General features: G+C 53.1%; 1 protein-coding gene across 1 annotated transcript in view; it reads left to right on the top strand.

Annotated features, from left to right (window-relative positions):
- Positions 1-25,733, top strand: part of CAPN2 (calpain 2, (m/II) large subunit) — a 45,474-nt gene extending 19,741 nt beyond the window's left edge. Inside the window, exons 3-21 of the mRNA XM_004691332.2 lie at positions 2,360-2,478; positions 3,241-3,374; positions 4,698-4,866; positions 5,853-5,936; positions 7,164-7,249; positions 8,065-8,139; positions 8,740-8,900; positions 10,278-10,447; positions 11,450-11,461; positions 12,127-12,338; positions 14,200-14,236; positions 15,098-15,163; positions 17,305-17,362; positions 19,369-19,433; positions 20,243-20,311; positions 20,873-20,951; positions 22,431-22,547; positions 22,754-22,812; positions 24,838-25,733. Of these exons, the coding sequence (XP_004691389.1) occupies positions 2,360-2,478; positions 3,241-3,374; positions 4,698-4,866; positions 5,853-5,936; positions 7,164-7,249; positions 8,065-8,139; positions 8,740-8,900; positions 10,278-10,447; positions 11,450-11,461; positions 12,127-12,338; positions 14,200-14,236; positions 15,098-15,163; positions 17,305-17,362; positions 19,369-19,433; positions 20,243-20,311; positions 20,873-20,951; positions 22,431-22,547; positions 22,754-22,812; positions 24,838-24,861 (1,796 nt within the window). The 3' untranslated portion in view covers positions 24,862-25,733. The remainder of the gene's footprint in view (positions 1-2,359; positions 2,479-3,240; positions 3,375-4,697; positions 4,867-5,852; positions 5,937-7,163; positions 7,250-8,064; positions 8,140-8,739; positions 8,901-10,277; positions 10,448-11,449; positions 11,462-12,126; positions 12,339-14,199; positions 14,237-15,097; positions 15,164-17,304; positions 17,363-19,368; positions 19,434-20,242; positions 20,312-20,872; positions 20,952-22,430; positions 22,548-22,753; positions 22,813-24,837) is intronic.
- Positions 25,734-26,154: the final 421 nt, after the last annotated feature.

Here is a 26,154-nt window from a genome sequence, read left to right as displayed (position 1 = left end):
AATTTGTAATCTTATTATACTATAACAACATATAAATAAATATATGATATACACATGTACAATACATATAAATAACAAAATTATCTAAATGTATTACATGTATGTGTGAATATATAATCAATGTAATAAAAATATATTTAACATAATGTTAAAATTTTATATATAAGCATTTAGAATTGATCCCTGTAACAGATGACATAACTTGATATTTCTTCTAGAGGACGGCACAATTGTTATAATTCCATTTGTGAGAAATTTCTTTACTTAGGACCTATGATCCTACTGTTTGTTTCTGAACTTTCTGTCCTGAGCAATTTGTTTTTACTCATATGCTAGTCCTGTGCTGGTTTTCTTATTGCAGCTTTATAGATGCTTTAATGTCTTATCCTTTCCCTTTTGGTAGTTTTCTGGCTACGCATCATGTTGAATGTTTCCATATAGACCTTAGAATCAGGTAAATTTCAGTGTCTTTTTATCCTCCTATTACTTTTATTGAAACTGCATTAAATTTATGGATTAACTCAAGGGGACACAGCATTTTATGATGCTCTTTCTAGCCAAGTAACTGGGCCACTTTTTAAATAGATTAAGCCTCTGCTGAAGATGGCTGAAGATGACCTTGGAGTCGGTCAGTGAGGGTGAAGAGCGAATGAAGGCCGAGCACACTAGTCAGAGAAATCTTAGATTCTGTTGGCACAAACACTGAGTGACAGAAGCCTTCTGTAATCAAATGAGGAAGCATAACCAAAGGCCTCCAAGAAAAGAGCTACATTCTGTGAGTGGGAGGCTGTTGTCAGCGTTCTAGAAGTGGAAGTGAGTCGTGCAGAGATGCCACCTTGAAGGAGCACTGCCTTATGCTCAGGGGTCACAGTTGGAGCCAAGCTCATGAAGGGCTCAGGGAAGAAATGCCTCACCTAGCTGCCCTCTGGTCTCTAGAGCTCCCCACTAGCCAAACCCCGCCAGCAGCCAGAAGCCCTGAAAGCCCACAATTTCACACATCGAGGTCAACTCTAGGGCAGGGAGCAGGGTAGAGAAGGGTGTAGGCTGACTGTAGAGAAGCAACCAGAAGCTATCAGATCCTCCCCTCCAGCTTCTCACAATCCCAGCACTGGGGTCACTAAAACCATTGCTCTGGAACGAATGAAGCCATCAAGGATCAAAACATTACTAGCAGCAGGGGTGGGAAGAGCACAAGGGACTGTGGTGATGGCACAGGGTCTGTACCAGAGATGAGAAACCCTACATTGTACAAAAATGCAGAACAACTTAAAACACACACACACACGTTATATGAAAACGTTAGCAGGTAACCAAGTCTAAACAGACTTAGTACCTGCCAGAGGGCTTTGCTAGAGCTACAGTCAGTTAGAAGCCTAAAAGTTTGTAGCATCAACGTTAAACTGGTCATCCCACCTGCCCACATTAGCCCACCTGGAGTTGGGGGCCGGCCAGCAGGATGCATGGAGGCAGTTTCTGCAAAGGACATTGGTGTCACCAGGAGGAGGGCAAATGAGTGCTGAGTGGAAACTGGACAGTGAATCCATAGCACACACCCCATGGAAGAAGCAAAAGAGTTTGTGTGGCTTCCCTTAGGGAGGAATGTGTCTCCATTTACCACAGAGCTATCAGCAGCATATCTAGTCTCAAAGAGCTAAGTGCATCACCTCTGAGTGCTAACAGGACAGTTTAGGTGAAGAACTATCAGGATGCTAAGCTGTCCCCCAACACTCAGAGAAGTAGGTCCATCTCAGTCATATTCTCCCTTAACCTCCATCTCCCACCCCCATCAAAGAGAAGGCATTTATTTGGGGCTATTGGTCTGTAGCCCTGGAAGTCACAGATCCAAAAAACACTTGCCTGGGGATGGACTTCCATGCACAGTGAGAGGCCCAGAAAGTTCTCACTCAGATCCACTCTGTAAGTCCATCAAATTCTATTTGGTGCAATAAGGTGCAAATTAGGTAAAGGTCAACCCCATCTACCATCACATCTTTCTCTCACTCAAATTCACCTTCGAAACCCACATTCAAGAAGCCTGTGCGGCTGAGGTGGCTTCATCACTCACGCACGCTTACTGCTGAGGGCCTGAAGTGTGGCAGACACAGAGATGGGCTGTGAGGCCCATCTGTAACTGTCACAAGTTCTGGGGTTTTCCAAGCATTCTCCCATCTGGACCCAACTACCATCATCAAAACATTCCTTCCTCAGCAGAGTTCCCAACCCCCTGCCTACTCGCATGGAAGGACTCTTGATTCTTCTGTGCTCAACCTCCAGCTCCCTGAGGTGCAGACAAGATGTTTATTTACCACCTGGGGCTCTGAGACCCTGCTGATGAGAGCTCCTTGTGCTGTATTCACAGGTGACTGCTGGCTGCTGGCAGCCATTGCCTCCCTCACCCTGAATGAAGAAGTACTGGCTCGAGTCGTCCCCCCCGACCAGAGCTTCCAGGAAAACTATGCAGGGATCTTCCACTTCCAGGTAACTTGTTGGAAGGGTCAGGCTTTTTGTCAGTGGGCCCTAGGGGTCAAGAATAAGTCCTGAAAGCTCAGAGTAGGTTCTAGAAGTTGAGTAGAGGCTGGGGGCCAGAAACAGGTCCCATAAGCTAGGAACAGCCCCCTGGGCTTCACCAAGTCAGCAGTCCCTTGTATTTGCAGTGCTGTTCTGTGAAGGGTGTGATGGACCAGCGGGCAGCTCCCTGGCCTGCTCCTTAGTTGGGGCCCTGAAAGGATAGCCATAGGGACATTTGGGACATCTGAAGAGAGGTCGAGCAGGGTTCCCAGAAAGCAATTCCCAAATTAAAAAAAAATATTTGTAAGTTTATTACGTGCAGCCTGAGAAACCACGTAGATCCTTCCAACTCTAAGGTTCTAGGAGAATGTCAAAAGGCTGCACAAAGAGCAGGCAGGTGGTCACAGGGAAGATGGTAACTTGCCCTCACGGGCACAAAGAATTGGAAGTGAACCAAGTGTGCCTTCTTCACCTCTTTTTAAGCTGGTAGATGAGAAATAGTGTTTTTAAAAGTGCAAAGCAGAGCATACTGCTCCAGAAGCAGATGTGGGCTGGGGAGGAGGGACAAGCACCTTCGTCCTCAGTTTCTTGGTCAGGACTTGCCCTGCTGGTGCAGAGTTAGAAGGGGCGTCTCCTTCCGGGGTTGGGGGCGCAGGGGCCGGTGCAGGCCGGAGCCAGAGGCCTGAAGGCTTCTCCTCGCCCGCCCCCACACCCCGTCCTCCGTGTGCCCAGTTCTGGCAGTACGGCGAGTGGGTGGACGTGGTGATCGATGACAGGCTGCCCACCAAGGACGGGGAGCTGCTCTTCGTGCATTCCGCAGAGGGGAGTGAGTTCTGGAGCGCCCTGCTGGAGAAGGCCTACGCCAAGTAAGTGACAGCTCCCTCCGGCGGCGTCTGCCCCCAGCTGCCCGATTCTACACAATCGGGGCTGCTTCGAGGACCTCAAGGCGTGCAGCGCCCCATTCCGTAGGACTACTTCAGTCCAAACTGGGCTGTGAACTCAAGGCGATACTGCATCCGGGTGCTGGGTACATTATGGCCAAGTGGTAAGTGACAGCGATGGCCACTTTTCGCCAAGCCCCGAGGCTGGCCGTGCTGGCTCTGCAAAAGCACCTCTAGCTCCCTGGCAGTTCAAACTACATTTTAGTTAGCTCAGGTCGTGAAGAGTTTTTGCCAGTGGGCAAAATGGCCTGCTACAAAGCTGTAAACATTAAGCGAACTTACCGGGAAGACAGGAGTAGCATCCTCTGCACTGCAGCCCTCAGGCCCCTTCTCAGCAGGTGGCTCACGGGGCCCCTCCCCAACCCTCTCCTGCCAAGGGCCTGGCTCCAAGGCTTCCAGCAGTTTCTGTTCCTTGTGGCTCCTGCCTGGGAGCAGGGTCAGGATCCACTTACCCCACGTGAGAATCTAAGACCTGAGAAGTCACGTGAGATGGTAAATGGTGGTCACATGACCGCTCCAAGTGGCCCGGGACGGGTCACGTGCTCAAGTAGCAGCGTTAAAGAAGCCGCAGGATGCCAGTGTCTCAGGCACCTGTTGCCTCCTCAACACAGCGCCTACTGGGCAGGAAACCACTTGTGCTATTGAATTATCTTTTTTTTAAAAAAAAAAGATTTATTTATTTCTGCATACAGAGCTGAGGTACAGGCCAGAGGTGCAGGGGCCATGAGAGGATTCACCAGAGACAGTGGGGAGCAGAGCAGGCAGATCGACAAAGTACACCGCTGAGGGGAGCAGCGGGGCGGGTCAGGAGAGGGCTGCCTCGCCATTGTGGTCACCTCCCGGGCAGGCGGGGATCAAACTCATGCGGAAGTGGCTTTAGCTTCTTAGTGCAGTGCTTTAACCCGCTGCGCCACCAGGGAGGGCCTGAATTGTCTTTTTTAAGGCTACAGATGCTGAACATCCTGCCAGCAGACCTTCCCCTTCCTGCCAGGGTGTAGAAAGCGTCATTAGGGGACGCTGGTCCAAACTCTGAGGTTCTAGGAAATTTTTAAAATATTGCACAAAGCCCCTGGGAAGCAACTGAGATGGTCACTTGCCCTCATGGCTGAGTTGGAGACAAAGTCATGAAAGATCTGGGCTGAGGGCCCTGAAGCATCCAACTCAGGAGACGTGGGGCCAGGGGAGACCATTGGGGCCAGCGATAGCGTTGCAAGGTGCAACAGCAGCTCTTTCCCTGCCTTCCCCCAGGGTGAACGGGTGTTATGAGGCGCTCTCTGGGGGTGCCACCACAGAGGGCTTTGAGGACTTCACCGGAGGCATCGCGGAGTGGTACGAGCTGAGGAAAGCCCCTCCTAACCTGTTCAAGATCATCCAGAAGGCTCTGCAGAAAGGCTCTCTCCTGGGCTGCTCCATCGATGTGAGTCCGGGTTGCCCTGGCTGTCACACGTCTGCTGAACACTGACAGTGCCCGGGGAGCCAGGCCCCTTATGGCACCAGCTTAACCCTTGTTCCCCATATCCTGTATCCTCTGGCACCCAGGCTGTGTGGGGTTCGGCTGGCCCTCGCCCACTTCTACCCTCAGCCTCGGGGAATCACCGCCCCAGACCTCGGATTACCCTGCCTCTGCGGTCCCCAGGGCAGCACTGTTCCCCACCTGTTCTGTCTCAGGGCCTGTGCTGGGGGCCGGGCAGCCACGGGGGAGCCACTTCCTCATCCCGGCCCTGCTGGCTCACCTCCCCAGGGGAAGGGCGGTGGCACAATGGGCTGACTCCAAGGAGCCACCAGACAATGGCTGTACCTGTCTGGCTGTACCCTGCTCCCGAGCCCTGTTCTTTCTGGAAACAGGGTCTGTCTGGAAATGGGTCGCTGTGAGCAGAGAGAAGAGGCCCTGGCTTAGTCCAGCTCTTGACAAGGATTCTCAAGCTTTCTATAGACCATGTAGACCCAGCCCAGGCGGGGTGCAGGCCTGTCCCTACCAAGACAGAAACAATAGCCATGGGGATAGGTGGGAGAAAGGGAAGACCCAGAGGAGTTCAGAGAACTTCTTTCTCACTGAAAACAAACACCCCCCTCGAGGCCAGCTGGGTCTGCCCTGACCCCCAGTGCCTCCAGCCTCCAGGAGATGCCCTCCCTGCAGCCTCCCTCCAGGAGATGCCCTCCCTGCCGTCCTCGCAGGCGGAAATACACGAACCAGCACCCACCACTGGTGCAAATGCTCACGCTCCTCTCCTGCGCCTTTTCTCTGGCCGTGACTAGCAGGGCCAGTCGGAAAACAGCTCCACCCTCCTCCCCCAGGCCACACCTGGGCCTGGCTGTCCCCCAGGGCCTTTGTTGTAGACCAGGATGAGTAAGAGTGAGGGAGGGGGGCGCAGCCACCCACGCTGATGGGCCCCATCTTTCCAGATCACCAGCGCTGCGGACTCGGAGGCCGTCACCTTCCAGAAGCTGGTGAAGGGGCACGCGTACTCGGTCACCGGGGCCGAGGAGGTATGCCTGGCGTGGGTTTCGGGGGTCTTTAGCCCAGCACAAATGCCCAGCGCATATCTTGGCTGTGATTGCCTAGGGCGGGCCCCCTGTTTCCAAAGCCCTTTCCAAACCCGCCTCGCATTCCTGCAGTTCAGACCCGGGCGGCGGGGGGCGTGGTCTTCCGGAGACTCCGCGCAGGCTGCACTGCCCCCTGGTGGCGGGAGATCCCGCCCCGCGCTCTTGTTCTATTTCAGAGGATCAGCCAAAGCGAAAGCAACATTTTGCATCTCTCGGTGTAGCGTCTTACAGTATCTGAAGTGTCTTCATATTCCATCTCACGTTCAGATCTGACGCCGCCTCTTTCCAGCCGCGTGGTCTGGGCAGGTGCTCAAACTCTGCCCTCCGTTTCCTAATCTTTGAACTAGCAATACAATAATTCCCACCGCAGGTGATTGTGTGACTCAGTCGCCTTGCTGATGTACAGCCTGACACACTGAATATGCTCAGGGAGCAATCCTTGCTATTGTCGCTATTGTATTATAAATACTAGTATGCATCCCAGTTTAACTCCAAAATGCACACTGGACCCCAAAACGCCAGCATTTTTGTTTTATTTCCCTTTTTATTTTGAACATTCAATCGGATAGAGCTGTTCGAGTCGGGGCAGGTCTCAGGTCACCCCACTCCTGTAGACTTCAGCTTGTCTCCATTGAATAAGGACAGCCTCTCACTTAACCCCAGGGAACGCCACTGCCATGCCGAGGAGATAAAAACGATTTCACTTACATCTGCTAAATACAGTGCATATTTACATTGCCCCTAAATGTCATTTAGTGCCACGCCCCCTCCAAAATCCAATCAAGAGTCAGCACTGCGCAGCTTGTGTTCTTGGGGCTGGGGCCGGGGGGCCATAGGGGGAACAGGTAAAGCATCCCGTCTCCCCAGCTAACGGGCACACTATATAGCCAGTTACACGGAGGTTCAGAGGTAAAGTGCCAGCACCTGCTTGTGCCTCCGCTCCCCAGAGGGCTGGTCTGCCAGGGCCCAAGTCCAGGCAGCCACGAGATGTCTAGGGACGAGCCTTTCTGCCTTTGGTGATCCCCCTTCCACATGAGGGGTCCACCACCACCACCAGCTCCTGCCAGCGGGGCTGTGGGTCTGAGAACCTCCAACCCCGCCTGAGCTCAACCCCCACATCCCCCCCACCCCCCACCCCACCCCACCCCGTCTCATCTAATCCTGCTTCAGGTCGAGAGCAGAGGAAGCCTGCAGAAGCTGATCCGCATCCGCAACCCCTGGGGAGAGGTGGAGTGGACCGGAAAGTGGAGTGACAAGTGAGAGAGTGCAAGTGGGGTGCCAGAGAGGGGTGCATTTTGCCCAGGGGGTGCTAGGGGAACGGAAGGGGTATATGCTGTGCTGGGAATAAAGCCTCGAGAGTGCGGTCACCCGAGTGGGCCCAGGACCTAGGTGGCCCCTAAGGCCTTTAGCCAGCTCGTTCCAGCCGCCTGGGTGACTCTCCAAGACCCAGGGCTCCTGGGACGCTCCTCCATGTCATCCCCTAGCACCATATGTGAGACCCCCCAGTTGGAAGCATCAGGGGAAGAAGGCTCCCCTCCTCCCCGCCCCACCCCCAGCACTGGTTCTGCACTGAGATTATAGACGTAGGACTTGAGACCAGCGAGAAGTCAGTGCTGAGCCCCAGCTTCTTACTGCACTTGTTACATCTTTGGCCCTTTGGGGTAGAATCTCCTGAGGGCCTCCCTCACGGCCTTCCCGTGGCCCAGCGCTCCAGTTCTGCCCCTTGCATGGTCCCTCCAAGGCAGCCTCAGCCATGCCAGAGACACAGGTCAGCTGCAGGGGCCAAGATGAGCTGCCTTTTCAGTCCTTACAAGAGACACCAGGCCCCTCTGGCTCTGGGTCACTGATGCCACTTCACCTCTCTCTGATGGTCTGTGTTCATTTTCTGGAATCTTCTTGGCCACCGTCTTCCAGGGAACCCAGCCTCTCACTGCAGCTCTTAGCCAGTCCCTGTTTCTCCACCCTCTTCCTAGGTGTGTGCCCGCAGGGGACAGTGTGTCCTTGGGGAGCCTTGGGAAGGTCATGGCCCTGTGCAGGTTTGCTGCCCCTCACCCGTTACTTTCTCCTCCAGCTGCCCAAACTGGAACACCATAGACCCAGAAGTGAGGGAGGGGCTGACCAGGCGGCATGAAGATGGGGAGTTCTGGTAAGAATACAGGAGAAGGGGTGTCTGCCCCAGTGACCGCTACTAGAAAACTGGCATGATTATCATGCCAAGGGGCACAGAAGCATGGGATCCTGGTTTTGTGGCCCTGAGCAAAAACACTTCCCCTTCCCATCTCATCGGTGGGGTTTAAAAGCTGAGCAGCTCTACAAAGACTTAGGGGATTCCAGCAGTGATGCTCAGACCCCAGGAGAAAGCGGGGGGGCTGGGGGCCCCTCTCCCAGCCAGCTCCTGGAGACTCATCCGGACACCTTAAGGAACCGGTCCCTGAGAGAGCGGTTCGAGCGGCTGTCTCGTGTCTCGTGTCTGTGTCCGAGGCCACCTGCCGCCAGTCACAGGAAGAGTGTCCAGCTGTGTCTCATTGGACACTCGGACTCCTGTGTTCACAGGCGGAGTTCCGAGCCACAGAAAGCTTTCAGCTGCTTGCTCAAAGTCACCCACTAGGAAGTGGCCCTTCAGCCCCCAGCGCTCTGTCCCGGCCCCACCCCTCTGCCCGGCCCTTGCGCCCCAGCCTGACCTCAGGGGACAGCCAGAGATTCTGTGTCCTCTTACAACCTGGATGTGCGCCCCTGCCTTTGCCAGGATGTCTTTCGAGGACTTCCTGCGACACTACTCTCGCCTGGAAATCTGCAACCTGACCCCCGACACCCTCACCAGTGACTCCTACAAGAAGTGGAAGCTCACCAAGATGGATGGCAACTGGCGTCGGGGCTCCACCGCAGGGGGCTGCAGGAATTTCCCGAGTAAGGCCACTTTGTGGGGTACCCCAGGCAGCACTCGCCCTACCCCAAGGGCCAGTGAACCCCAGCCTGTCAGCTCTTGTCCGCTCTGGTTTCCTTCTCCCTGCGTCTCCATCGCTATCCCTCTCTTCACTGCCCCTTCCCTCTGCATGCTCCTGCCTCCCTTCATACACAACAGCCAAGACCCTGGGTCCCCATGCCCCAGCTTCCCCCAGCTCCATGTCAGCCCCTTGCCTTTTCTGTCTGTCCTGGGCCCAGCGGCCTGGCCCTGCGGGGAGTCCCAGCACCAGGTATCTACGTGAGCGAGTGCTGATGGGGGTGCCCAGTGGGGGTGAGGACTCTCCTCTGGCCCAGCCTTGGCTGGTGGGCCGGGCTCTCCTGCCTTGACAGCCCCCAGTCCTCCCCTCCGTACCCCCGAGAAGTGACATCATCCTAGGGACACCAGCCAATCACAGAGCACAAATGGGCGCTGGAAACCGTCATATAATGCCATTTAACCTTCACACTAAACTTCCCAGGTGGAAACTTTATCATCTTCATCTTTAGGATGAGCAGAGCCTGGCGGGCGAATGACTCGCCCAAGGTACACAGCTTCCCGAGCTCTGAGCCGGGCAGTCTGATGTGGGCTTGGTACTTACACAGTCGCGGCGGCCCATGGTCATATTTGATTCCCTGTCATGGAAGAAGAAAGCCAGGCTCCAGGTGGCATGCCTGGCCACGGAGCGCATGTCCACCAGGAGGGGTGGGCAGTCGTGTTTACTCTGCCTCAAGCATGCAGCCTCCTCGTGGTGGTCCAGAGGGGCCAGGAAGGCCCTTGGCCCCCTGCAAAAGTCTTCATCCTACCCACTGGCTCAGGAGCCAGCACTCTCCTAAGGGCCCAATAGGAAACTGGCGTGGCTGGCCGCTCATCTCGTGGCGGCTGCTCCAGCGGCAGCCCAAGGCAGCCATGATTAAAGGAGTAAACGTGGCCGAGATCCAGGAACTTCACAACAGGAACAGGCTGCCAGCAGCCCTGGAGGGTGGAGTTTGCCGCTAGATGATGCCTCTAGCTCCACGGTTTTATTCTGTGATGTCGGGGAGGGCCATCAGCACAGTGATCCCTGAACGCGTCTTCCTGTAATCAGGGTTTGGAAGTGAGGGTGGGGGCAGAAGCCCTGGGGTTGGGGGTGCGGGGAGGAAGGCGCTATCCAGGCGACAGACCCTGGAGGGAAAGGGCCAGAACAAGAGGCTGAAATGGTGCACTGGATGTTTCTGCCCTCTGGGTCCACTGAAGGGGTTCGAGATGCCAGGCCCCCCTCGGAGCTCCTCACCCCCTGGGCCTTCCTGCTTAGGCTGGGCACCTTGTAGAGGTGACTGACTGCCGCCCCTCTCTGGCCACAGACACCTTCTGGATGAACCCCCAGTACGTGATCAAGCTGGAGGAAGAGGACGAGGACCAGGAGGACGGGGAGAGCGGCTGCACCTTCCTGGTGGGCCTCATCCAGAAGCACCGGCGGCGGCAGAGGAAGATGGGCGAGGACATGCACACCATTGGCTTTGGCATCTATGAGGTGGGTCAGGATGGCAGGAGCCCTCGCCTGTCCTCTCTCTCGGCTCATCTCAGCCCCTTCGAGGAAGGCCAACCCCGAGGCCGCCCCGGACTGGGGTCCCAGACAGGGTGCCCGGCCAAGGGAGAAGCAGCGTCACGGCCTGGGCGCTCCCTGCAGCTGGCCCGTGTCGGTGGGCGGTTGCTCCTGTGGCCAGTTCCCAGTGGCCTCTGCGTCCTTCTCGTGCCCCAGGCTGGCCCTCCCCAAAGCTCAGATGAGCGGTCACCGGTCTCCAAAGCAGAGACTTAAGCCGAGAGCAGAAGATGCTGGATCACAAGGGGAAGTGTTGTAAGGATGGGAACTGAGCCGACGTGGCTAGTCGGTCTGCAACATGTGACACGTAGGACACAGACAGCCCATGGGCTCCCAGCAGGTCACGCCTTGTTGGAACCCTGGCCCTCCAACTCCCCTCCCCCCCCAAACACACACACATCCAGACGCTCAGTATCGCCACCTACCTTATTCTGTACAAGTTGAACAACAGCCCGCCCAGCACACCAGAGGGCAGCACCACCGCCCCTGGGGCCCACCCACCTGCCAGTCAGTGCCCTCACCGCCCCTTCTGCAGCACAGAGGAGAGCTTCTTGCAGCCTTAGGCTGCCAGTGGGAGTGGAGGGGTGCATGAAGACTTCCGAGCAGCCCAGATGGGGTGCACCTTGATTTGTTGGTGGAACCCGTGATGCACTGGCCCCTGAGACCATAAACATGTCCCTTCACAGCCCTGTGCTAGCTTCATGCTCTACAGATTGGACATGGTGGTGAGGGCTCATCCACATTATTGCTGGGTCATAAGAAAATATTTTAAATGTGGACATGCTTTCAGTTCCTTGGAAAACGGCCGTGTTGATTATTGTCAACATCGCTAAAGCGTCAGATGGGGCGGTGGCGTTGGAGAAGTCACAGTGACATTTGTGTATGCAGCTTTGCCGGGATGGGAATTAAGTGTGTGCTCCTTTATCTCTGCAGGTCCCAGAGGAGGTACGTCTGGCGGGCATCAGCCCCGGGCCCTGGAGACTCACTTTCACCAACTTGTAAAGGGCTTGCACTGCCCGCCCAGAGAGGTCTGTGGAGCTTGGCAGGGCCGGCAGCTGTCCCTCTGAGACCCTCTGTGCCGCCGACCTGAGCTCAGGGCGAAGTGTCACAGGCGGTCCCAGGGCTTGCTGCCTCTCAGGGCCCTCAGAACACATGCATGGTCTAGTTAAGTGAACGAGCTGTAGTCCCGAGACCCCACATGGGTCTTCTCAGAGTTCTGCAGCTCCCTTACAAGCTGGAGGGAAACGATAAACCCCACAGGCTGTGCAGGAAGAGCTGGCCCTGATTCCCAGCCCTGCCACCTGCAGGCTGGGACCATGGACAAGCTACATTCTCTCTGGACTGCAGTTTCCTTTCAATAAAACTGGCCCATGATCCACATGGCCAGACTGTTGTGACGGATTGGGTTATTTGGGAGCACTGAGTAGGCCACAGTTGCACCCAGCAGATCTGTGGACATGTGTTATTTTTGCTAGAAAGTTTGCTTTTCACCAGGACATTGTCTGTGTCACCCTGTTATCTCCATGAGTGCAAGTGGCCATGATCTGGAGTCTGCTCTCTGCCCCCCCCGCCCCCATCCCCATCCCCACTTGTTTCTGTTTACTCATCAGTTGATGGGACAGACCAACATCCACCTCAGCAAAAAGTTCTTCCTGACGAACAGAGCGAGGGAGCGGTCAGACACCTACATCAACCTGCGGGAGGTGCTCAACCGCTTCAAGCTGCCCCCTGGGGAGTACATCGTGGTGCCCTCCACCTTTGAGCCCAACAAGGACGGGGATTTCTGCATCCGGGTCTTTTCTGAGAAGAAGGCCGACTACCAGTAGGTCACTCCCCTCCTCCCCACCCTTCCTGCCACCAGCCTCTCCTCACCTACCCTGAGGTCTTCGTGCCTCTGCACGTCAGTCCAAAGAGTTTCATGTGGAGATTTGACATCTTGATGAGCTTCTAGTATTATACTCAGGAACACAAAGACAAGGGCCATTCGGGATATTTGGGGTTAGGAAGGGGTGGTCACAAAATGCCATCTCAGTTGTTTGTCTGAGTGATCGAGTCATTTCATTGAACCACCAGTATCCCACGCTACAAACCCAGCTCCATCATTTGGAGACAGCTGGGGAGCCCTGGGATAACACGCACTTTCTGGGCACCGAGAGCTTGAGCCATAACTCAGGGGCCTCCAGAACCTGTTATGGTGATCAGGCCTCTCCCGCCTGCCTCCGTGGTCCCCAGCAGTTTGGGACCCTCTGACCTGCTGTCACTGTCTACACGGCCTCCGTCCCCAGTGACTTCTGCCACCACAACGTGCATCTAGTTGGGCGCTAGACTGAGGGAGACGTGACCAGGGCAACTTAACAAGAGGGACGGTCACGGGGACCTCAGAACCGGGGGGGAGGCAGGGGGCTGCATGGGGGGGACCCCGACCCAGGACATGCTGGCAGGTCAGCACAGGGGATGCCGTGAACAGGGCAACTGTGGGTCCACTCAGACCTGGTACCCTGTGTCCTAAGCCAGAGGCCCAGCACAGCGCATCTGACGGCCTCTACCACTGCCTGGGAGGGAGGAGGGCAGTGGGAGGGGAGCAGGGCATCACCCTGGCTCCGAGACAGCACACAGCAGAGAAATGATTTCCCCCAAGGAAGCTGGGGTGCTGTTCGTGAGGAAACAGTGCTGGGGAGATGCAAACTGATAAACACCTCCGCAGCTCTGTGGCTACATGCTTCCTGCCACTGGCGGGTCTTATCTTTTGCTCAATCTTGCATGGGGAGGGGCCCTTCAGGGTCCCTGGAGGAAGCCTGAGTGTTGGCTTACGGCCCAATAACAAGGAAGTGGGGACAGGGTGGGTGGCCTGGGACTGACACTGTCCTGTGTCCACTTCAGACTCCCCCTCCCCGGGAGGCATTTGGCAGCTGGGAAGGAGTCCCTGCCCCTCTGAGGCCCTCGGTACCGCCCATCTGAGCTCAGAGCCAGGCATCCCAGGGCCGCCTGCTACACGGAAGCCTCAACCCCCTCAACTCTCCTCTCTGCAGGATGAGCCCCCACCCCCAAAGCACAAGCCCCCACCGCTCAGGATAGTAATCCTTTGCCCCAGCTTCCACGTGTCCACAGCGAGGGTTCCCCTGGTTTTTATCCCACAAGGTGGCGGCCTTGCCATGTCCCTCCCGGTGGCCGGGTTTGAGATCCTAGTGGCCCGGGGAAGACCCTCCCCGGGAAGCAGAATTGCCCTCCTTGCGCTCAGGGGTGTGCAGAGATAAACTAGCAGCTGCCCTAACTTCCGCAGCAGCCACACACGGCCTTCTCGCCACCTGCCCGCTCCAGCCCTGAGCAAAGCTCGTAGTGGGCCACAGTGCCCAGGAAGGATTCCTGATCCAAGATTTACAGCAGAATGTTTCGAATGTAACTTAAAAGCTCCTCCTCCAGGCCCGGGATGGGATGAGCTAGGCCACATGGGCAGTGTGCTATTTGATGAGGACTTTCCATGTTTCCTCAGCTCCTTTCTGTCTTGACTTCTGCTGTCAAAGGAGATGTGTTATCCCAGAAACCTGGGAGACAGAGAAATGCCCGCGCCCCCCCCACCACCACCCTTGCTGGGTTAAAGTCCCAGGTTCATTTTGCAGTGATTTTAGCAACACTTCCTTCCGCTTCCCCTACCCCCAGTAACACGCCTGTCCTTCTGTTTCCAGGGTTATTGATGATGAAATTGAGGCCAACCTGGAAGAGGTACTTGTAACTCATTGAATTCTGCCCACACTGACCTGCACAAACCCAGAGAGCAGAGGAGCAAAAATAATCCCCAGGGTTTTCAAAGGTCCCTGCGCTTTATCAGCAGTTTGAGATCAAGGACACAGCCTGCTGTAGGCTCTGGCTCTGGCTCTAGCCAGGTGACCCCTCCTGTGAGCACAGGGCTGGCATGGGAAAGGAGGGACACCCCTCCTGCTGTGATCACCGAGGGCTTTGACACAGCATTCTGGACCTCAGTGGTCCCATTTATAAAATGAAAGTGATGGGTGATGGGACTGGCGCTCTAGAGTTGCAAGAGTGGTGAGTCCATGGTAAAACTGGAGGGCATCGAAGGATACCGCTAGGGAATTTCAGATGAGCACCCTACGGAGTGCTAACGAGTGCCCTAGGGAGTGGGAAACAGAAGGGACCTGAAGTGGTCATTGACTTGGATGCTGAAGGTCTGTGTGGTCAGAAGTCAGTGGGAGACCAGGTAGTTTCAAACGTCCTCAGAAGCTGGGCTCACTAACCACTCTCAAAACCCTCCTGGAACATTCCAAGTCGTCTTGATGCTTCCGAATTCCTATTAGAGTAGCTCATAAGAGGTCATTTTGGTTAAATGTTAGGAGAGAAATGAGAAGGTATCTCCTTCCCTCCCAGTTTGTATCCCCTCGAAAGTTTTAACGAGAAAGCAACTCTTCCATTCATTCTTCACACTGTCCTTCATCTCAGTCCCAGTCCCCTTGGAGAACAGGCCCAGGGAGAGGCAGAGAAGGGAACTGTGAAGGAGGAGAGGCGGCCGCTCGCTACTGTTCTTTGCTCTGATCCAGCATTTTTATACTTCTGGACTTTACCTTCCAGTTTGACATCAGCGAGGACGACATTGATGATGGATTCAGGAATTTGTTTGCCCAGCTGGCGGGGGAGGTAAGTTCCTCAGATCTCGAAGTTATGACCTCTGGCTGTTGCAAGAGGAAGCCCATCTTCATCCTCAAGGAAGCTTCTATTTCTTTTTTTTTTTTTTTTAAGTTGTATTGTCTTTTTATTGTGGTGGTTTGTTTACAAACATTGTATGATTTAGGGGTACAGAATCACAACCCCTCAGATGTTTGTTGCCACACCTATCACCATAATCCATTGGATCCCCACCCCCATTTACCTCCTACCCCCCTCTGGTAGCCTCAATTCTGCAGTCAGATTTCTTGGGTTTTTTTGGTTTAGTCTTGTCCGCTTTTTAATCTTCTCTATATTCCACATGTGAGTGAAATCGTTGGTTTTACTCCTTCTTATGTCTTTGAGTATAATGCTCTGCAGTTCTCTCCAGTTGTCACAAATGGCAGGAGCTCATCTTTTTTATACCAGTGGGAACTCATTGTGTAGACATACACCACAGCTTCTAAACCCGCTGGCTGTTCATGGGCACTGAGGTTGTCCACATCACTTACAGCTGTCGACAGCACTGCGGTGAACCAGGCATGCGTAGATACCTTGGAACCCATGTTTTTGCATTCCTCGAGGAGACACCTGGACGCTGGATCACATCAGGTCGCAGCTAGCGAGCGGCCCTCTGGCTGCCTGGGATCTGGCTGGGTGATCCTCTCGGGAGTGAAAAGGGAACCTCCACTGACACCTTCTCTGTAGAAACCATGGAGGTGTCACTTTAAAATGGAGAAGGAAAATTGAACATAAAGAAAAATATAACGTGCATTTCTGTTCAGACTCCTGCTCATGTCCTCCTGGACCTCTGGGGGCTCCGCTTGCCGGTCAGCACTGGCCTGTGTTCCTCCTGCCCCAGGACTGCCAGCCCCACCTGTGACTTTTATTGTCCCTGTTTCACTCCAACAGAGGCATGGGGCTTGGCCCTTTATCCTTGATGTCCATAAAGTATGTAAGGAGATGGAGCATTTTAAATCTTAAGAATGTAAGCAATTTACAACAGACCATTAGTCTCCATTCTTTTTCTTTTTTTTTTAAGATTTATTTATGCTTACAAGAACTGGGGTACAGGCATGAGGTGCAGGGGTGAGAAAATTTACTAGAGACAGAGTGGGGAGCAGAACCGGCGGATCTCTGAAACACACTGCTGAGAGGAGCCGTGGGCAAGACAGGAGAGGTCTGCCACGCCATGTGGGTCACCTCCCTGGCCAGAGATTGAAACTGGTGCTGCAGTGGCTGCGGACAGCTTCCTAGTACTGAGACTTAATCCCTTGCACTACCTGGGTAGATCCAGTCTTCTCCATTCTTAAAAAAAAATTCCTGTCTTGTAGGCATCAGCCTGCGACAGATTTTTCAGCCCCAATCCCAACAACTCAAAAAAAAAAAAAAATAGTAGTAAAACAAAAACCAGTCAACCCTCGTTCATTTACACAGAACCTAAATCTCTTGGGTGTCCACATGGAGTTCATCTGGCCTTTGTGTACTTAACCAAAGACTCACCCATCAAAGTGCTAGGGCAGCAGCCATGTGCACCCCACTTCCCACTCTGCCTCCCTCCCCACTTCTAAGGTAAGGGGGCATCTTAGAGACTAATTTCCCCACCAAGTGAATGAGTCAGCACAACGCTGCCCCCTAGGAAGGCTACAGCTCATCATGGTCTAACACCTGCACAGTGTGAGAATGACCAGGCACCTGAGCCACCTCTGAGGAGCCCCACGGGGAGGGGAGAGGTGCAGGAGCAGCTCCTGGACACCTGGGCCCCCCAACTCTACAGGAGGAGAGGTCTGAGTCCTAAATGGTGACGAGGCCGGGAGGAACTAAATCGAGTAAGCCCACCACCGTGAGCAGAGTGGAAAGCGGCCTTTACAGTGAGTGGACGCCATCTGGAACAACTGAACCTTGGAATATGTGTCTAAAATAGGCTGTGGCTCCTCAGCTCCAAGTGCAGGCAGCCAAGAGCAGCCAAGTCCCTCCTGGGGACATGCAGGAAATGCAGTCTCCTGCACCCGGCCAGGCCCACTGCGAGCGTCTCCCGTGGGACGTGGCCAGGGTGGCGCCCCCTACATGTTTGCTGTGCCATGCTTCGTGTGGCTACTCGGGCAGGTAACTGTGCTCTGCTTGCATGTCCACAGGATGCAGAGATTTCCGCCTTTGAGCTGCAGACCATCCTGAAACGAGTCCTAGCCAGGCGTAAGTATCCCCTCCCAGCAGTCCCTCGTCCGCCACTTAGCCTTGGAACCTTGGGGAACCCCCCCTTCCACGCCTTGACTGATGTGGCTAAGGCACCACGCCCACCTTCCAAGGATTGGGTGAAGGAGGTCCTATGTGCTGTGATTAAAATAAAGCTTCACAGAATCTGTAGGTAAAAGATTACATTCGATTCTCTGCTACTGACTAGCTCTGATATAAACCAGGTTTCACAGCCTCTGACTCTTGCTTTCTTATCTACAAAATAGACATAGTATTTCTGACCTCTTAACAGTGCTTAAATGTCCTCAGAGAGCGAACATGTAGAAACTGCCTAACGTAAAGTCTGTGTTTGCTATCATGACTAACAGATAAGAGCGAGTCAGCCCAGAAAACGGGAGCCAGAAAGTAGCTCCCTGAGTTCCTTGGGCGTGTTAGGTAGCAAATCATTGATCCATTAGCTGGAATAGAAAAATAAATGAATCACGGGAATGGCACTACAAAGGTCTTATCTCCCACCTGTGTATTTAAGTAAGTCACAGCTCACCCGCTCTTCTTGCGGGGCAGTGTTGCTTTGGATGAGCCAGTGCTCCGAGCAGGTAACTTCAGAACTCTAGAAATGGCTGGTCCCAGGCATTTCCCAGGGGGAGAAGAAAGCCGGGGTTCTCACCACCTTTTTCAGCAAAAAAATACCAAAGGATTGATTCTTCAACCTCCTCACTAAGGGATGATCATCCACACACACACACACACACACACACACACACACACACACACACACACGTTACCCCTCAAATTATCACAAGATAACTGTGATGACAACCCGCTGAGGCCCCTGTGCGGTATCCGACATGATCAGCCTGGATCAGGAGCCAGCATGCATGATGCCACATCCTGAATGTCAACCCTGGGGTCATCTCCAGGAGCCTGAGACGTCGAAGAGAGCCTCTGGAAGAGACCAGGGCCAGCTGGGCCGTGGTCCCATGAATATGAGCCACATGTACCTGCGGGATCATAGATGGCCAGTCCCGTTCCCCCCACCCAGACAAGGGACTTTAATTAAGCGCTCTGGTGGGTCCCACAGCACCCAGGTGAGGTCAGGGTGGCCGGGCCTGGCTAGCCCATGAGGGCTTCCCCGGCAGGCCTGGCTTCTGGCCCACCCTCCAGTGCAGGAGGAAAAGAAGACAGTGTTTACCCTTGGGCTGCCTGGCACAAGTGAGGTCATAGGGCTTTTCAGGCTGTGTGACCGTCATGAGCCCAGGGACACTGAGACCTCACTGTTTCTCGCAGACGGGGTGAGGGCGGGGTGAGGCAGAGCTGTGCCAGGCCTGGAGGCAGCCAGCTCCTGTAGCGAGAGCAGTAACTGCTTCTCTCGCACTTCTCTGCTGCCTGGAGACTCTGCTTTCTTCCCGCCCACCCGACCCCCCCCTCCCCGCCACAGCCTTTGACCTGTACCCACGAAAGTGTTGTTCAGGATGACAGCATTAAGGGTAGGTTCCCCAGGAAGTCTGTGGGGACCTGATTCAGGTTTGTGACAAGGCATTTCATGCCACCAGCTAGACAGGAGTCCCCTAGAAAAGCAGTGGCTCACAGGTGGCTTCTGAGTCTTCGCCCCTCCCTGGGGACAGAGGTGCCTCATGTCTTCCTCGTAGGTCCTAGTCTGGAACCCCATGACCTCCGAGTTCTATTTCCTGCCTGACAGACACAGGTGATATGTACCCTGTGAGCATTTAAAGGTGTTTGTCATTTTTTCATTTATTTGAAAAGGGCTTACTGAGGCCCCGTTTGCCTATGGCAGGTGCCGAGAAATCAAGCAAATGTAACATCTTCCCCATCATCCCAGCACCGTCTGGCCATATACAGGTATATAAAAGAATTCTACGGGTATAGAAAAGAATTCAAGTGGCTGCTGTGGACTGTAGGGTGCACAGAACAGAGCATGTCTATCGTCACAGAACAGGACTTCTGTTCCCAAAGACTTGCCCGTCATGCTTAATTTTGTCTTGTAGGCCAAGATATCAAGACAGATGGGTTCAGCATCGAGACCTGCAAGATCATGGTAGACATGCTGGATGTATCCTTTGAAGTGCTCCAGGGAATGGTGCTGCTGTGGCCGCTCACCTCTGGCTGGCCGCGCTGGAGGGCGGTTGGTGCCCACCGCTCTCACCAGGACCACGGGGCACTTCAGATGAGGGAAAGCGGGACGCCACCTGCCCAGACCCAGAGCAGACGGGTCAGCCAGCCATCCTGAGGCCAGTGAAAGAAATGCCCAACAGCTCTCTTCCCGGAGCAACCTGGTTTGCTTCCCAAGGAATGGAGACTCCACTGTTTCTGGGAAAATGCGCCCCCGCCCCCAAGAATGTTTTCTCTGGTCATGATTTTCTTCTTGGTTTGTAGACTAGGATTTCACCTTCACAGAGTGAATTCTTCCATCCTCTTTTCTCTAGTTTCTATGCCACCCCACTAATCCTTCCTCTTTGTCCTGAAGCTTAATGAGAAGCCGGGTGGGTGTTCTGAGCTTCTGTGAAGTTTTCTTCAGTGGGCTTGTGTGTGTATCAGAGCAACACCCTCCCCAGAGGCCTGTTAGAAATACTCCAAGTAACAGTCTATAATCGTCTCTATAGAAACGAATAGCTCATTTTTAGCCGATTCAGGGTTCCCACAGCAACTCCAGCCCCAATCAGCCACTGAGATCCTAGAGAATGAGAAGGTCTTTGACCCTTCCACGATCCTTAGAGGCAGGGTTAGCCAATATGAAAACCAGGCCAAGGTCCTTCTGGAAGGCCTGTTTGTGAGGATGCTGAGGTTACCAGAATATCCAATAGCAGGTGACACTAGGCCCATGTAAGCCCAACTCAAGGAAATTTCCTCAACCAAAGGCAGTCGGATGGGAGTGGCAAGTTGGGGCTGAAGGAGTTCTACATTCTCTGGAAAAAGATTCAGAACTACCAAGTAAGAGCCGAGGAGGGCCCAAGCAGGGGTGGGTGGTAGAGGGGTGGGTCTGTGTTGGGCACGTGCTGTATATAAACTTTCAGATGCAGCAAATATTAGGGGGTTGAAGGACATTTCCAAGGAGACTGGGATTTTACCCCCAGTGGAGTTCAGGATGAATGAAGACAGGCCGGGTTAACACAAGCAGAAAACTAGGACTTTGCAAGTTAACTAGTCAGCCCGTTAATTTCACGTCATTACTCAACAAAATGGGGTTATCTAAAAACCACTACCCCACGTATCCTGACTGACTCTGTTATTTGTTGGAGCTTGGATTTTGGACAGCTCCAGTCAGTACCAAGTCACTTGACTCAATAACCCTGATCCTGGGAAGAGATTTGATGGGCATATTTACAAGCCATTTCAGAGAGAGGCAAAATACAACTGGCTATTTAAGACAGAAACATGGGTGATTCATTCAAGACCAAGCTAGAGACAGATTATTGGAAAACCTTCATCCCCACACACCACACAGCAGTGGTCACTTGCTTCCTGCCTTATAAATAGTTTTTCCTGTTCCAGAAAATTTACCGTGAAATCGATGTGGATAAGTCTGGTACCATGAACTCCTATGAGATGCGGAAGGCTTTAGAAGAAGCAGGTAACACATCATAGCTTTTTGTTTATTAGAATGAGTATGTGACTGTCCAGTCTGTGCACTGACTACAGAGATTGGTGAACTATGAAATAAAGTAGGTGCTGGCTCATTATGACACAGCTTTTCCATTCCCCCACCCTTTTTTTTTTTTAAGATTTATGCATATAGAACTGGGGTACAGGCCAGAGATGTGTGGGGTGTGAAAGGATTCACCAGAGACAGAGTGGGGAACAGAACAGACAGATGGACTGAAATACCCTGAGGGGAGCAGCAGGCAGGCCAGGAGAGGTCTGTGGCGCCATGAGGGTCGCCTCCCTGGCCAGGGATTGAACTTGTGCTGAAGTGGCCGAGGCCAGCTTCATAGTGCTGTGCTCTAACCTGCCGCGCCACGAGGGAGAGCCCTCCATTTCCCTTTTAAAGGCCCAGGATGGACGCCCTGCCCTCTCAGACTTCTGGATCTAAGTTCTCCTCCAAATGGCCTGGCAGGTCAGACGGGCAAAGCCAGTTCTCCTCCACCCCACCCTCCTTTCCAATGCAAGATTACTTAGCAAAAGTAGAAAGTCTCAGCTCTACCCTGGGGCATACCTCTAGCAGAATCAGACATCAGGAGCAGGGACACAAGCTGTGGGAGACCAGCAAAGTGGAGACTCGAGAACAGATAACCCAGCATGAGGTTCTTTGCTGTGCTGGCTGGGCTAGAAGGCTGCAGCAGAAATCCTAAATAAGTGATTTAAATAGGATACATCCTTTTCTCACTAACCCAGGCAAAGCTTCTGGGACTAGGATGATGCCTCCTGCTGACCGGGATCCAGGCTGCTTCTCTGGCGCCGGGTCCCCCGCCTAAACAAAGTTATTAAAACCCATGTTGCCATTATCTGAGGGCCCTAGGCTGGCTTGCGACCACACAGCGTCTGACAACAGACTGACGGGGAGGAGGGCAGGCTCCCCGGCTTGAGGGCACACGCCACGTCACGGTACTCACACCCCACTGGCTGGATTCACAGGCCCCTGGCGGCTGCATAGGGTACCACCGTGGCGAGCAGTTTGGACTCTGGGCAGCCATGGCCTGCTACACTTTTGTTCCTATGGAGAACTGTAGGATTAAGTTAGTTTACCCCATGTACACCCAAGGAGAATCTAGTTTCCAAGACGAATCAGAGCTACACAAACCAAAGTGAAAGTACGACTAAGGCGGAGAAGTGGCGTGGCCTGGACATCAGAACAGGCCAGGGAAGTCCCACAGGTGGTCAGGCAGGGCACAGGCAGGGGATGTGAACTGTTTGGAGATAGAAGCAAAGGCAGAAAACATCAGCTCTATAAAATAAAACCAGACTCAGAAGAGCAACCCAGGGACCCATGCAGTTCCAACTGTCATTTAAATGGCCACATCACTGACACCCCCTGATCAGGAGACCAGGCGCTGACCCTTCGCACTATACCAGCTGACCCCAGCACTCAGCTTGCTTGTTCCTTTCACCACAGGTTTCAAGCTGCCCCGTCAACTCCATCAAGTCATCGTTGCCCGGTTTGCAGATGACGAGCTTGTCATCGACTTTAATAACTTTGTTAAGTGTTTGGTTCGACTGGAAACACTCTTCAGTAAGTGAATAGGGGAAAGACACGCTGCAGTTCCGGGCGCCAAAGCAGGCCGCCCTTCCGCACAGGCGAAGCCGCCAACCAGACATGTCTGTGCCATCGAGAATGAATGACTGGCTGTGACTCGATGAAAGCAGCTCCTGTGGGCGCAGAGGGCACCGTGGTCTGCTCAGCTCCTCGCTCATCATGCCCTCTTTCTCCCTCTACAGAGATATTTAAGCAGCTGGATCCCGAGAACACTGGCACAATAGCGCTCGACCTTATCTCTGTAAGTCAGCGCCCCCACACACGGCCCCTCACTCCTAAGGGGGCGGGAGGAGGACTTTTACTTGGGTGACGGAGACAGCTCTGCTTTAAAAATCTTTTGGCCTGTCAGGGATAGGCCTGTAATTGGTTCTAAAACCCCACCATGCACTTTTATTTGCAGTTATTCCACAATTTCCTGCTGATTCTCAGGTCCAAGGAAACACATCTGATCCCTCCTCTCATGAGCTCTGCCTTGGGAATAGCGCAAGGTTCACAGAAGGCCCTTTAGGTGGCTGCTGAGGGGCCCTTAGAGGAAGAACTGCTGCTTAGCATGCCTGGGAGAAGGCGCTTTAAAAAAAAATCAACCTCTGGATGAAATTCAAGTAGATTTTAGAAAGTCTGTTATTCTTAGAACAGATCCACTTAAAATACGGAATAGATTATTTTTCTACTTCCTTTTCCTTTAAGTCAACAGTAGCGGAGCTGGCCATAGGTTATTGTGCCCTTGTGTCTAAAGCCCCAGTGGTGCCCATTTTGCATTGATGTCAACCCAGATTACGTTGGTATGCCCAGTCCCCAGGCAGCCAGTGCAAGGTCTCCTCTTGTCAACCCAGAGACAGTTCTCTCACGCCAAAGAAAGTGTTACAGGGTAGCCCAGAGTGGACTGGGCCTCACCCGCACGCTTACAATTCAGCTATGCTGCAGGGACACACAAAAGGGTCAATAACGGGTTTATTTACAAAAGGGGAAAGGAATAGGAAACAACCCAGGAAAGAGAGCAGGATACAAAGTAAGTGGAATACCTTACGGCTAGGCTGACTGAACACGCCAAGTCACACGTTCCGGAAAGCTGCTTTCCAAGTGAGAGAGGGAGAGCCAGAGCTCCTGAGCTGTAATCACGCCGTATTTATCCCCCCGAATGTCCCAGAATTCCTGCTAGCTCCGCCCTTGGGGCCTCACAGTTCTCTCCCTGGTACTGCTGGGAGTTGTAGTTTCCAATCACTGGAGTACAGTGTTAGGGTACAGAAAGCTGGAGTAGGGGATGGAGTCCATAAGACTCTGTAGCGTTCCTTTAGGACATCCTTCCCCTTAACAAAAGAATCCAGCTGCGGTTGACATTCATTCTCATCTGGCTCCAGTCCGGTTCCTCAGCAACAGAAGCAGCACAGGCTAGGTGAGAATGACAAAGTCCAGACCCCAAAGAGGAACAAAGCCATGTGGCCAAGTGTCAGTGACTGGAACACTTTTTCTTACGTTCTGAACTCTGAGGGAACCTGGCCACTAAATAGCTGTCTCACTCTGCCATGACCATGGTGACATGGTACCTTCAGCCTGCTGAAGTGGCCAACCGCAGCCCAGAAGCTCTGCCCAGAGCTGCAATCCAAAGTGGAGCCCATTTGATCGTGACATACAGCACGCCTCTCCCCCCCCCCCATTCAGTTCTGGAAGCACTAGCCTCCTGATCCTCCTTGCTGGGTATCCCACTTTTGTCCCTGACTCTCCCCTTTCCTCTGACAGCCTTCATTGTCTCCACTCCACTCACCTTCCACAGGACCCTAGAGCTCCCCTCACTCTGGGCATCTTTGCTGAGGACAGGCACCCACGATAAAGGCTCCCCTTCAGTTTGCAGCAGTCTCTGCCTTGGCTGCAGGTCATGGCACCTGGGAGCTTTGAAGCCCCCAGGTTATCCAACAGAGAACCAAGGTGGAGAACCACAGAATGAAGAGCTATCCACCGCCCAAATTCCTTTGCTGTGGCACTCTTGAGACAGAGATGTGAAAATGCTAATTCTGTTGCCTGAGTTCCACATTTCATGTGTTTCAGTCAACCTTGTAATATGACTCGTGACCACCTAATTCAAACAGCACTGAGACACCTGTACAAGCTAGAGTCTAGAAATCAGCTAGACAAAACAGGAGTTAGTATCCTGCTAACTTAACCTTCACCTGCTTTTTGGTACAAACATTCCTCTTTCCAGATACTTAAACGACACAGCCTTTCATTTCAAAACTGGTCACTGAACCGACCTGTTTTTTCTTCTCCACAGTGGCTCTGTTTTTCGGTACTCTGAAGTGATCGCTACTCTGCTTGAAGACTTCACATAAGGAAAATCAGCCATGGACTGAGCTTCCACAGAAACTTTTTATCTGGACGTTGAAATTATGGGAACATTTACTTAAACTGATGATTATAGCTAAAAATGATACTATTTGAGATAGCAGAGATTTCAGATATCAAAGTAAAAGATTTACATATCATTAAGTGACCCACTGAACCCTTGGTATGTTTAAAGACAACTTTACATCTGTAAATAGTATATTCTTTTTACTTTTACACACTTTCCTGTTATAGCAATATTAAATAAGGAGGAATTGCGGGGAGGTATTTAACTGCTGAGCAAACATTAGGTCAGCCTCAAAGGACCTTGCTGGGAATATTTAAAGCCACTTCAAGTTTAAAAATGCAGCTTTGGCATTTCCCAAACAGCAGTCTAGGGCTGATGACCTTTCCCCCCCACCAAAGTGGAGAACAGGGCTCATCCTGACTAAGCTCCCTGGGGCACAAGCAGTGGAGATGAACCTGGTTAGTGAAGAAAATCACTTGTTAAACCAAGTCCTTGACCACATCTGGTCCAACACAGTGTTATAAATACCAAAGAGATTCCACTCTCCATCAACTGAAGCAAAATTAGCAACATCAGGCACCCCGTTTGCCTTTGATGTGATGAAAGACAAAACAAGCTGTTTGCTGCCCGCCTCAGCACTACCTGAGCTTCTCCATGTGCATGGACTGGGGGGACATTATGACAGAGAAACTGCAAAGGCCACCCAAGATCTCCTGGCTTTAGCTTGGGGAAATGCTAGCAACATTATAAAAATATTACCTTGTTGCCTTATCTTCTTCCAAATGTACTGTTGAATAAAGAGTTGCCCTGGGCAATCATATGGCTGCTGTCCTTCCAGGAGGCCCCAGAGGGCTGACCACAGCCTGTCTTCATGCTCCATGCTCCGTTCTGCTGGGGGGGGGGGTGGCGCTCCCTCAGTAAATTCCGCTGGAGGGAAGAGGCATCTTAGCATTTCCATTTTTCACTATACAATGGTTTAAAAACCGGTTACAAGTGGCCTGATGCAGACAAACCGGTTGGAGCTGGCTCAAGCTGATTTAGACCGGTTAAACGGTTCAAGCCGGTTTCAGCCGGTTCAAACCGGTTTCAGCCAGTTCAGACCAGTTCAAACTGGTTCAGACCGGTTCAAGCCGGTTCAGACCGGTTCAAACCGGTTCAGACCGGTTCAGACCGGTTTCAGCCGGCTCAGACCGGTTTCAGCCGGTTCAGACCGGTCGAAACCGGTTTGAGCCGGATCAA

The sequence above is a fragment of the Condylura cristata genome, unplaced genomic scaffold, assembly GCF_000260355.1.
Source record: "Condylura cristata isolate star-nosed mole 26May11 unplaced genomic scaffold, ConCri1.0 scaffold00030, whole genome shotgun sequence".
In the NCBI taxonomy this organism is placed as follows: Eukaryota; Metazoa; Chordata; class Mammalia; order Eulipotyphla; family Talpidae; genus Condylura; species Condylura cristata.
This window is presented reverse-complemented; position numbering and strand designations above follow the sequence as displayed.